Source organism: Dermacentor andersoni, chromosome 8 (genome assembly GCF_023375885.2).
Source record: "Dermacentor andersoni chromosome 8, qqDerAnde1_hic_scaffold, whole genome shotgun sequence".
Classification (NCBI taxonomy): domain Eukaryota; kingdom Metazoa; phylum Arthropoda; class Arachnida; order Ixodida; family Ixodidae; genus Dermacentor; species Dermacentor andersoni.
In genome coordinates, this window is record NC_092821.1 from 150,826,317 (window position 1) to 150,838,976 (window position 12,660).

Here is a 12,660-nt window from a genome sequence, read left to right on the forward strand (position 1 = left end):
CATCCTGCAAAACATTTGTGGAGATCCTGAACTGATAAATCTTGTGATAAAATCAGATTGCCTTTGAAGCCCATCGCCAAATAGAATTTGGACATGTGTAAATATAGGTGAAGCCAAGCGAAGTGCTGTTTATTATTCTCAAACATATGAAATAAATAAATAAATAAATAAATAAATAAATAAATAAATAAATAAATAAATAAATAAAAAGCAGAGGGAAGGCACTCAACACTTTATTATTTTCTTTGGGTCCTCAAGAGCTTCATGTTTCATAAACAGCTCATTTTCCAGGACAACTTTTATTTAGCGCACCATAGCAATTTACAATAAATCCAGATTTTAAATTATGTTTTTATTTATCCGAGCGCAGTTCTATACGTTTTGACTTTCACCATTTTGCCTTTATAGCGTCTGCCTGCGAACAATCGGGAGTGAACTTACTTTTAACAACTTCCTTAGTGGTGTGACCATCACCGAAATTCCACACCATTGTAACGTCACTCCCACCGAACATGCGGGCAGTAATCTCGACTTCAGTCCCCGTCGGCACTTGATTCCTGGACACCTCCAGCCGGAAGCTGGTCAGTTTCTCTTGGCTACTCACGTCCGCCATCTTGCGTACAGTAGTGTCGTGGTGCCTGTTTTGTAGACCTGCAAACAAGAAAGAAAAACATAATCACGTAGAGCCGGCTTATACCTCCAGATTTGCGCTCCTGTCTGCCAACTTCCGGTTTCGTGAAGCCTGTTTCCTCAAAAGAATTACCGTTGTGACTCATTTTCACCATTCCCACCGATCGTGATGAACTGTCTTCGCTCTTGTCAAGCAGCATATAGCTAGTTTGTGTTAATAAATTTGAGGCTTCCTGAAAGAACAGCGCAGCCATCTCAGCTTTAGCTCGTCCCGTCATATTTTTTCCGTTCCCGCTTACCGCGGCGTGGAGTATAGCAGGTCAGAGACGTAGTTTCCTACTAGAGTTTCCTACTAGAGGGAACTCTGGCGCAGGGATCGTGTGCATGGGCTTGCTGCGGTAAAGCTGGGAAACGATGGAGCATGTTTTATTAGAATGTGAAGATATCTGCCCAGCGGCCGATTTAGGAATCACTGGCCTCTTTGAAGCCTTTGGGTTCAGCAAGAGCAGGAGGAAAGTTAACATGTCCGCAATAGAGATTAGTAAGAGGTGATTGGAAGATTGGTAGAAGAAAAGAAGGGAAAAGACAAACAAAGGAGGCATACAAAACATAGTTTACAACAGGGGTTCAGAAACTTTGGTCATGAGAGTTCATCGTGGTTTCTTTTTCTTATTTTTTTTAAACATAGGTAGGGCATTAGGCAATGAAATAACAAGAGATTGGTGGCGCAACCCACCGCCCCGTTCCAAAGGGGACGCTCATAACATCCATCCATCCATCCATCGTTCAGCTACAACGAGAATGACGGTTGTTGTACATGCATCCACACGGCCATTGTGCTTTCGGGTTCAGATGTTCTTGCGCAGTTATTTATTACGCTTAGTCGTTTTAAATTTCCAAGCAGTCGTGGTTTTTAGAGCACTGTAATGGGGGGGGGGGCAATAATTATTCGCACACATGCATTATCGCTGCCAGTTGTTGCGTTTATAACGCAATATACTTGCTGACGATGGTAAGCTTGCAAAGTGTAAAAGCCGTGTGAAGTCAAAAGAACAAGGTTAGGCTAATCTATGCACAACTTACCACCATTCCCACGCTATTTGTGCTGCTAGGCTCGCAACCAGCGCCAGAGTCCCACTGCAGTCGACTCCCACTAATTAGACCTCAGTTAATTCTACCTTTCGCTTAATTCGAACGCACTGGAAAGCCCCGTCGAAGGACCATACATTACTACGGAAGGAAAATTCGTTCAGTTCAAATTTGAAGCCGCTCCGGTTAATTCGACGCCCACCGGCGCCCTCGCGCGAACCGCTGCTACTAAAACTTTGAAAACAGAAGGAATTCGACATACAGTGCTACATGTTTTCCTAGTTGTGAAGGTCTATTATTTATATATTTTTTCTTTTATTGGCTGACGCTCCTTCCATCCGCGAAATCAATCGTTCCCGCTTGTGTCGCATGCCTTGTAGCGCTACAGGAGTTTTTAGTCAGTGCATGTCAGTGCATGCTCTCCGCCTCATGCTGGTTGAGTCGTGCTTCAAGAGCAAGAAGCAAAAATACATTACGTGACTATACTCCAAGCAATAAAAAATAGTTGAATTTATTCGTTGTGCCACCGCTTCTTCACTCGGCCGTACAGATCATTCTAAGAAATCTTGCGGTCCCGCAAGGGTCGAGGGAGAGTCGACTGTAGTTCTTTTTGTAGGAAATTTGGTGGCCAGACACATTTCCCCGGCCAACCTCTATGTCTTTCTTTTCATGAAAATTTATTCTGTTTCTCTTTTGTGTTTGCCATGCTGCGGCACCAAGTGGCAGTAAGGGCAAGATTTTATAAAGTCAGCTCTTTTTTCATAAAATATCGTCAGCTAGTGGCCGCAGCATTCATGTATCTGGCAGTTTTAGCGTTAACAGGACAGTACTGCGCTTCGTATATAGTTCGCAACACTACGAAGCCTAGAGAGACTTATCTCATTGCTCGTACTTGCGTCACAATAAAAAGTATTTCACACGTAGAAGATATCTGGCATGCTTCACGTAATTCGATGTAACATTAAGTCTGATAATTTTATGTGGCAAACTATGCTCAATTATTACATGGAAAGCATCGCAGAACTGAACCTGTTTGCCAGCGAATAAACAGATTAACATATTTCTACGGACAGCAGCCACAGCGTTTCGCCTGCTCTTTAGACTAAAATATAATACGTCACATATGGCTGAAACAGGAAGGTGCACAAATAATACGTGACCCGGCATAACCTTCCGTTCACAAGTTGTATAGTCGTAATACGTGAAGTAGAATCCGTAAGGAAAGCGCAGATGGAGTGAGACTTCTATGACCTTAATAATTTATCTACGTTATAATCTAATTCTCCTGATTTACATAAAGGTTTGGACAGGTCACTTAAAAAGGGTACGCTATAAAATATTAAATCTCAAAGTTTTCAGTTGATTAACCATGAAAAATAGTGCGGCACAAACAAAATGGACAATGCCAACAAGCGGAGCGTACAGGAAAGAAACACACAATTCCATGACTTGTCGTTGCAAGTTCATGAGAACATCTATTGAGCGAGGGGTATCTCTCTAAAAAAAAAAAGCGGGTCACTCACTGATTCTGAACTCGTATGCGCCGGGCTCTACGTAGAGGTAGTCGTAGGTGAGGTTCACAGAAGAAGTGAGCAGGGCGCCGACCAGGTAGCGCCGTCCTATCTCCAGCAGGTCGTCCGTGCGGACGGCCTGACCTTTGAGCTGGTTGCGTTTGACCAAGTCCGAGGGTTCGCCGCTGCGAGTGGCCCGGTACGCCAACCGGCCGCCCGAAGTTGTGAAGCCCAGGATGTCTCCTGTCAGTTGTCGGCGGCAGACATCACGTTAACGACAAGCTTGTATCAGGGCGAGAATGGTGGCTATGATGACGCTGTCTGTAGCTACTTGAATTTGTACTAACACGTCATTTTCTTGATTAAATTAAAATAAAGACATTGTTGCTGGTGAAAGTGGTGCCAAACCGCCGTTAGGAAGAATATTAATTTGTCAAATGGCAGCTGAAGCTTAGTTGAGGAAAGAGAAACCGTTTTACAAAGATAATCACCACAGGATTAACGCCTCTGTACACTCCTTGTCAAAAGTATACGGACTACGTCACTTGCGAACGCCAGGCTGGCTACAGGCAATTTGAGAGAGAAACTGTGGCATATATCGTGAATTACAACATCCTGAAGAATGAAAATAGCTCTCGTTCTCACCTCCCCCAGGCATGGAGTGTCATAAGTGCTAGAAGAATCCTGGTTGTGTTTGTTAAATTTTCTCTGTGTGTTATGTACCACTCCCTTATGTAATGCGCATGCGCTTGAGGGTAATAAAATTAAATGAAATTAAACTCATGTAGCTGAATAACATATGTGGTGAAGGCGGAAAGCAGCTCGAATACTTTTGACAAAGGCTTTACGTTTGCTGCTAAGTGTTGTGTACCAAGAGTACAAGATTACATTGTTTAGTATGAGGTTGCATAAAGCAATCAATGCTAAGCGTGACAATAATTTCGAATCTCCAAGTCTCTACAACCACATTCAAGCGTCTGGAACATTTACTTCGCTGGGTCTGAAAACAACGACAACAGAATTATGACAAACCGGAGACTATGGGCACGGGGCTGGAGAGGCGGTGCACAAAGTATCCCTTGTTGACCATGATGGAGATGGTTTCGACCATCTTGTAGATGGAGTACACCTCATTCTTGGGACACTGGTCGCTGCGCAGGCAGTTGGCTTCCTGCGAGCACAGGGAGGCCCCCTCGTGGCAGGTGACGTTGTTGCCCAGGAACGTGCAGCCTTGGCACGTGGGACGCAGAAGCTGCACGGTGGAAGCAAAGCGAACCGTTGCTGCAGTACAGTGCACGAACGCCCAGTCTCTTGCCCACCTTCTGTGCTAGGATGCTCTCCCGGACATTGTCGAATTCGGCCATATTATCAAATTCTGTAATGATGACATTGTGAGCCAATCAGAGAGACCATAGCAGCCCTCTTGGCCAATCACAGCTGACCAGACTGCAAATTCTACAATCTGGCGGAATTCGGCAATGCACACAATAGCACCTTTGCTCTCGTTGTGATTCCCATTACGCGCCTGCGGCCAAGCATAACGATAACCAGGTAAGCGGAGGATAAGGTTCTCCTGCGGTATTCGCAGGTCAAGGACCACGATCTGTTTTTCCCAAGTTAATACAGAAGCCCTGTCTGAACTCTTAATCGTGTCTTCACTTCGCACTAAGGGGTAATAAACACATACTACTCGGTCTCACGGTCTTCCCCTTTTGCTCTTCGTTGGTTGCGAACTCAAGCACGAGCTCGCGACTTGCTTATATACAGGCAGCAAGTTCTTCAAGCTGATTGAACTTAGACACTATTCAAGTATGTTGAGTTGCATTATAAAGAACTTCACAGACAGCACAAGAATAGGAAGAGTTAAGCGCAAGAGCACAGCTTAGTAATTCCTGTTACTTTAGTATAGTAATGTTTACATTTTTACCAGGGGCCGTAATCTATTCAAGATTCAAGATTCAAGATTCGTGTACAGTAACCAACTCGTCGAAACATATAGTCCGTAGAAGCTGCCACTTGAAGACGCTTGTGTTTGTTGTAGGTGTCGCTGTTGTTTAGTAAGAGCTAGTGTTCCTGTATATGCTCCCGCAGGGAGCAGAGTTGCGCATACCTTTTCCGGCGCCGCTCGCACCGCTATTGGCCGAGCGCGAAAAATGACGTCAAATGATCCGCGCCGCTGCGAAGCCAACTTTACGGGCGCATCGCCGACTCATGCGAACTCGTCGTTTCCGTCAGTACCATCGCCAGTGCAATCAGTGGACCGTCCACGGAGGAAGGAAACTAAGGAGAGGCCCTGACGTCACTCTTTGTGAAGCAAAAGTGAAGCCGCAATTTGGCGTTGCTCATGGCGATGCTCCGCCTTTTGGGCCACCCTCCTCTCTTGTTTACATCTTTCGCGAAACCACGCCGCGCTGCGCGTGGTGTCGCGCGCTCGCGCAACATCTGGCAGAGCACGGTGCAGGTAACACAGCGCAACAAGACACGGTGACTAACGCAAACCCGCCCACTCAGCGCCTTTGCCACGGCCCGAAACCTACCAGAGCAACACGTGTGAGCGCTCAAAACCATAACGCCGCCATTGTGGCCCAAAAGGCGTGGCCATACAACAAAAAAAAAGAAAAAAAAAGCAGCAAAAAAAATGAGAACCTACTACGTCATTTCCGCCACACTTTTCTCCTAGCGCGCGGAGGGGGTAGGGCCTCTCCTTAGTTTCCTTCCTCCGTGGGACCGTCGATCGTGCGTTCAGAGGAGCAGCTAGAAGCTCTTGCATCTTGAATCTTTTTCTATTTGCAGATTTGCTGCTACTAAATAGTAAGCACTACTAAATAGTAAGTACTACTAAATAGTAATAGTAAATAAAAGTAAGCTTTGCTTAAAATGTGCACATGTCAACATTTGAAATGCGCTTAAATCTGTGTCTGCACCGCATGTATCGAAAACGTGCAGCTGTTGTGAACGATGGTTAGTGATAAATGGCGCTCTGTTAACGGTCACTGACATAACTGCAGGCACGATAGCTCTCTTGGCGACGGTCATTAATCGGCTGGTTTCGGCAGCCAAAATGCGCTAAGTGTCCACCTTACGTGTGTGAAGTTTTAAACACTCTTTAAAACATTTCTTGCTTTCTGACCATGATAAGGTAACTTCATATGCATGCTGAAAATCATTGCACCGCTGTTTGTGGCAACGTACTGCGCGTTTGCGAGCGAACTTTGGAGCTGTTCGAGCCACGGGAGTATTTTATTTTGGGGAATCGAAGGCGGTCCCACCCCATATTTGTACGTTCGTGTGTGTGTTTGTATATGCGTGTTTACATAGGTGCATACAAAGTTTCGGTTGGTTGGAAGCCCACCCCCTCCGGCTGCACGAATGACTCGTTCGAGCGTAGCCTGTATTAACAAGTGCCCTTTGCTAAGCGCCTGCGAACAATTGGCGCTTGCAGCTCGCGACCACCAGAGAAAAAGGCGGAACACCGCGCGGCATTTGGCTCCTGCGCGCGCGAGGATTGGCTTCGCTGCAGAGATGGATCACGGCGGCGGTACTATGCGCAACTCTGCTCCCTGCGGGAGCATATACAGGAACACTAGTAAGAGCTAGCCTAGGTAGCTCTCATGTTAGCATTCCAAAATGGTGGCACTCCAAGACCGGGATAATGCAACGATTCCATTTTCATTTCTCTTCGTGCTCCTGCCGGAGCCACAGTGGCAGTTAACCGGCAATATCATCCTTAGGGAGCAATGAATACTAATATTCGGATAGAATTAAGCGAAAGCAACGTTGTACAATACCGGCCTTGGGCTTCTTTATGCCTGATACCGTGTGCATGAATTCAAGCCTATAGCTTCGTCTCGTCATAAAGTTCATCGCGTGGCACGAGATTGCACTTTCACAGTGGTTCCCTCGCACCCACCAGTATGTCCATCTTTCCGGGGACGCTTCCGTATCCGTGGATGACGTCAATCTGGCCCGAGTGCACGGTGCGTGCCAGCGGCAGGACACCGGAGTCGGCAGAGTCGTCCTCGTCCGCCACGACCTCCTCCGTCTGGAACTGGGGCACAGGCTCGCCCATGGACACGGGCACCACGTCTGCGTGTCACCGGCGATGAACACTGCTGAAACGCCTACAGTCGGCGACAGGTCGCGAATGCAGCGGCAAGCGCCCCTCAGAAGAAACATGCAGTACGTAAGCTCCAGAAAGTCGCCTCGTTTTTATCTTTCTATACTTATTACTTTCTTAATACTCGTAATCGTGCCCTCACCTTTCGGGTCCCACAGATATGTCGCAAAGCTCATCGCCGTGGCAGGGAATGTTTTTGAGAGTCAGGTGTAAGCGATACCTCTGTGTAGGGATCGTTCGTTCCATTCAGCCTTTCCTGGTTCTTCTTGTTATAAGCGCCCGCCCTCCCCCCCCCCCCCCACACACACACACGCACACGCACACGCACGCACACACACACACACACACACACACACACACACACACACGCAAACAAAATGGGTGCTTTGCTGGCGAGGAGGTGCTTTGTATGCAAGATTAGTGAGATCTTTCTCTATACCAGTTGATCAGATGGCATTCCATTAAGAACTGGAAGACTTGACTTGAACTTCTTGCGCTGTAAAAGAAGCAAAATCATGTGAAGAAAATACTGAAGTCCTGTCGTTCCTTCACATGGTTTCGCCTCTTTTTCACCGTGAGAAGTATGAGCCAACTAGCCAAGCAACAAGTAGTGATACATTGCCCTTAGCTGTTCACAGCGGAAAATAAGTTTTTGCCACCACCTTCTAATGCTCCGAGCGTACTCAAAGCTTTCTGCTCACAAAGTGCATGCCACAGGGGAGGAGGAGCAGAATGCACAATGCTTTGAAAATTCCCCTGATTAACCAAAGTCCGGACATGATTATCTATGATGGTTAATGAATGAATAGGGGCAAAATAGTGGTGCGGGATCGCTTATAGCGGCATAATGAAGAGTCGTCGAAAGAAGTGCAATAGAGAACGCCGTATCTGGCACATGGCAAGCCTGACTCTGAGAAAATGTAACAACAACGCAATTTAAAAAGAACACTGTAGTCTGACTAGCGTTGCCCTGATTTTAACTTCTCTCTCTCTCTCTCCACTCTCTCTCTCTCTCTCTCTCGAGAAGTGGAGTTCAAACAAAAGGTGGAGTTCCCAGGAGTGCCCGTTACCCACCGGGCAGCACATGGCATGCATACGTTAGTACGTCTTGCTGTTGGCCCATTAGGTACGGGATCATCTTGGAAGAAATGGCCCGAAAGACGACGACACATAAGACTGGACGATGGGGCAAGTGCCACTAACTTTATTTTCTGATTGCACCGATGTCCTTGTATGCGTCTGAGACGGGATATCTCGCGAGAGTTTTCAACGTGAAATCTTAATGGGAAGTTAGAGCATTGGCGTGATGCACTTGCGTTATGGGGAACATCTATGTATGTCTCGTAAATGCCTTCAGGAAATACAGTTGTTGGTGACACACGTCCTTTCGTTTGTAGCCTTATGTGACATCTTCTTTTGTGCAATTTCTCTTTAGATGAATGCGTAAGCGGCGACGGACGGACGGCATGTATTGAAGTGCTAGCATGCAGTGCATACGCACCGGGCAGCTTCATGACCTGACGCCGCGAGCCGTCGCCAGGGTCGACCTCGGCGGTCATGTCTGCGCCCGCGCTAACGCTCAGGTGGCAGGTGAAGCCCGCCCCGGGCTCCACCAGTGCGGGGCAATTCCAATGCACCGAGTCCTCGTCTGGAGCCGTGGTCACCACCACCATGGCCTCCGCTCGAACCGTGTACAACTGCACAGCCAGACAGATGCGTTCTCCAATGCTCTCTTAGCTCAGGCTTTCATTGTCGCTCGAGCCTTCTATACAACCCAGATTTCTACTGTAGAAACAGTGTATTGAACATTGTGCAAACCCACACGTGTTACAACAAAGTTTTCTGCATTGACTTCAAGCGTATACTAGAACGGAGAGTAAGGCATCGCTGTTTCAGTTGGCCACGGGTGAATATTCTTTTTCTTTTACTGATCCGGTAGGCTGACGTGAAGGCGACTCCCATTAAACGAACCTTGGTGACTCGTATCTTCTACGATGCCGACATAGTGCTCAAACTGACTCAAAAATAGAAACGTTACGAAAGATTGGAATGCGCGAAATGGAATTGCAAAGCTTGCAAGGATTGACTAACGGGCTAGTTGGTTCATTATCACACAAAGGACACCGCTTCTAGACTGGACACAAGGGAGAAAGCTTACACACATTTGTTAGCTCAGCGTGTCTGTGGTTCCTCCCTTGTGTCCCGTCTTGAAGCGCTCTTCTTTCTGTGGAGTTTGAAAGCCCTAGCTGGTGGGGGCACTGGTTGATTGAACATCACGGGGCCAGAAGCAACGTTCTATAGCGCGAGCGTTGATAGCGCATAGACCATTTTAGGAAAGCGTTTGTGTATAGCCATTTTTCGCCATTAACGCTGCCGTTTTGTATCTGCTTCAACCAAACACACGGTATACTACAATCGATTAACACGCATGAAAATTGTTGCGCAGATGCGTCCGGTGTTCCATGGCCATTTAAACTCTTACTTTGACGTCACTGCGCACAAAGCAGAACACTCTTTTTGCAACAGTCCACGATGGAGGCACCTTTGAATAGCAAATGAAATCATCCTACCGCCCCCACCGACGCTCCACTTACATCCGAGGCACCGACTGGCGTAGCGAGCACGACGATCTTGTAGGTGCCCGGCCTCCAGTAGATGTAACGGGGCTCGGTGTTCAGCGTGCCTCGCGTGCCGGGCAGCCCGTCGCCGAAGTTGAACAGCACGGTGGCATTGCGGCCGGACTTGACGGCCAGGTGCAGCGTCACTTCTTCGCCGACGCTCACCACCGAGGACGATGGCATCACGCGCAGCCCCTCGACGGGCGAGAACAAGTCGGAGTGGAAGAAGCGCGTCGACAGCTGCTCGCCCTTGTCGCACACATCCTTCTTGGTGGCCGTCAGCCGCTCCGCTGCGACCAAACACGCACAGTTAGACATAGAACACGCAAATGGCTTCCGCGAGCTACAAGAAAGCGGGTTCAGTGTAAGCATGCTGTCTTGCGCAAGAAGCCTGCCCATAGGGCAGTTCTACTGCCCACTAAACCAATATACATAATCTTCCGCTACCGCAGTGTACCAGTGGTAACTGCTTAGATAGAGCGAAAACAGAATGATAAAACGCCCTTTCAGAGCGCTTCGACCAGCGTCATCCGTGTTGTGAGTGTGGGTGTCTATGGCTGTTGAAAAATATAGCGTGTTTTCGAAAGTTCTGCGGGTAAGTACACGACATAACTCAATACAGAAGCATGTATAATCGCGAACGTAAGTATTAGTATCGCTCTGTGTCGGTGCGGAATCGCTATTTTTCCTGTCGGCAGCCCGTTATACTGACGCTCAGTATAGGGGCACTCTGAGACGTCGGGCGACCGGGGCAGCATATGCTTACAGGAGGTGCCGCGTCAGTTTCGAAGATGTTAAAATAATAATTACAAAAATAAAGAAACGTAGAATAGATGGAGACGGAGATCGTCACTGGTAAGAGATAGGAAGACTGCCATATATTGTAATAACTGTACTAAACCATAATTACCTACCGCAGGCTCGGTGACTGTTCGTCGCCACCCCGATTTAAAGTGGATTCCATTGACGACCATCGTCATCACGCTAGCCACACTCGCCCTTTGGAATGCACGTGCAGTGAGGCGTAATGCGGACAACTTTCCGTGGTCATGCAAACAAAGCGCCGGAGGAGCGGGAGTCGACTGCTGATAGACTCACCGAAGGGATCGTCGGAGCAGAGACAGTATCGGTTGGACTGGATGCCCGAGTAGGGCGCCGATATTGAGGCGCACAGGTTCTGGCAGTGGGCACCGTCCATGCCTTTGGTCGGGTCGTAGCCCCCGGGAGACAGCTGGAAGTACGACGCCGAGTCCGAGCGCAGGCAGTCGCCATCCTTGAGGGCGCACACTGGGCGGCAATTTGGGAGACTCACAAGTCAGACGTTTAAACGTTTCGCAGGAAAACTGTAGCAGCCATGAAAAATGCGTTTGCGTTCCCTACGAGGGGAGGTCCAGCAATAACGAGATCTGTTTTTCTTTAATTAGCATACTCAAACATTCCAAAACATTACCCGTGTTTAAAGTACAATTCCTCGAGCGCAATAGATTTACTTCAGTGCTTTATTCATTGTTTAAACCTGTCCAGCAACTCTTGCAAACTGACGACCCTCACTGCTTTTGCTATTTTCTTCTGTAGCCCCTCGAAATCTTAAAAATCCTTTATTTTAAGGTACGTTTCTGTTTTGAAGAAGGAAATTCGCAAGGCGCAAAACAGGGGGAGTAGGGAGAGGGAGGTAGGGTAGCGTTGTCATCCAATTTTTTGTCAAGAAGTTGTGTGGCAGCGCCATCGTGCAATGCGCAAGCCACTCGCCTGAGTTCACAGATAGGAGTGTTTTCATCGTACTGCATCACAAAGTCTATTAGGCAGTTCAGCTTAAAAAACTGGTTCACTGTATGACGTTGCGATACAAAATTGAAATGAACAAGTTCTCTGACGCCAAAAAATTTCTGAAAAGAAAATAGAGCAGGATTTACACACGTTGTTTTCCCATGCCCGACATCGCAAAACTGAAATTGAGGACAAAATATGAAAGAAAATTGCAATGGGCGAACAAAATTTTACACAAGGACTCTGCTTGGTGAACTGAATAGGACGATATTGTATTATGCCCGCTACTAGAGACACGCGTTGGTGTTAGTATACGCTTCCACCCCAGTTCAAAAGATTGCCGTTACTTTTGAGTCCCCACTCGCACATCATTACTTCAGGAGAACCTCCAGGTGATCACAGCCGTCGTACTCTCGGACTCAGACATTTAGACTCAGGAAGTCAGAAATTCAGCCACTATCTCGCGGCGTGCCTCCAAACAAGTTCTGCCGTCAGTCGCTGGTATCATTTAACGAAATCGCCAAAAAAGGATCAAGACGAAGTTTCAGTGGATACCTTCGCATTATGGCATAAATGGTAACGAAAGAGCAGGGCCGGTATTCACAAAAAGCTCTTAGAAAACAACAGTTCGTAAGAGAAAGCTCCAGCGAATGCTGATGCTGGACAGAATATTAGCGAAGGCAGCCAGCCAAGGAAAATGAGCTCTTCCGAACGAACAAGCTTTGTGCATTCGGCCCGAGATGCTCTCACAAATAAAGCGCTTTCAAGGCGCCAGCAGTGAGGGTTCTGGTGAGTGATCAACTTCCAAGAGATAATTCGTTGCCACTTTAGTTCGCGTTGGAAACCACCCCACCAGCTTTACGTTGCAAAGGGACTTAGCCATATGGAATCCACCCTTCTATACCGAGCAACAACAGTATTGGCCTAC

The 12,660-nt window shown here is 47.5% G+C and overlaps 1 protein-coding gene across 1 annotated transcript in view; it reads right to left on the reverse strand.

The window, feature by feature from the left end:
• The window catches only part of LOC126525978 (polycystin-1-like), an 80,982-nt gene extending 68,823 nt beyond the window's left edge, over positions 1 to 12,159 (reverse strand). The window contains exons 1-8 of the mRNA XM_072284146.1: positions 12,144 to 12,159; positions 11,064 to 11,252; positions 9,942 to 10,255; positions 8,849 to 9,044; positions 7,141 to 7,316; positions 4,263 to 4,482; positions 3,243 to 3,473; positions 442 to 651 (exon numbers count right to left, since the gene is read on the reverse strand). Coding sequence (XP_072140247.1) covers positions 442 to 651; positions 3,243 to 3,473; positions 4,263 to 4,482; positions 7,141 to 7,316; positions 8,849 to 9,044; positions 9,942 to 10,255; positions 11,064 to 11,252; positions 12,144 to 12,159 — 1,552 coding nt within the window. The remainder of the gene's footprint in view (positions 1 to 441; positions 652 to 3,242; positions 3,474 to 4,262; positions 4,483 to 7,140; positions 7,317 to 8,848; positions 9,045 to 9,941; positions 10,256 to 11,063; positions 11,253 to 12,143) is intronic.
• Positions 12,160 to 12,660: the final 501 nt, after the last annotated feature.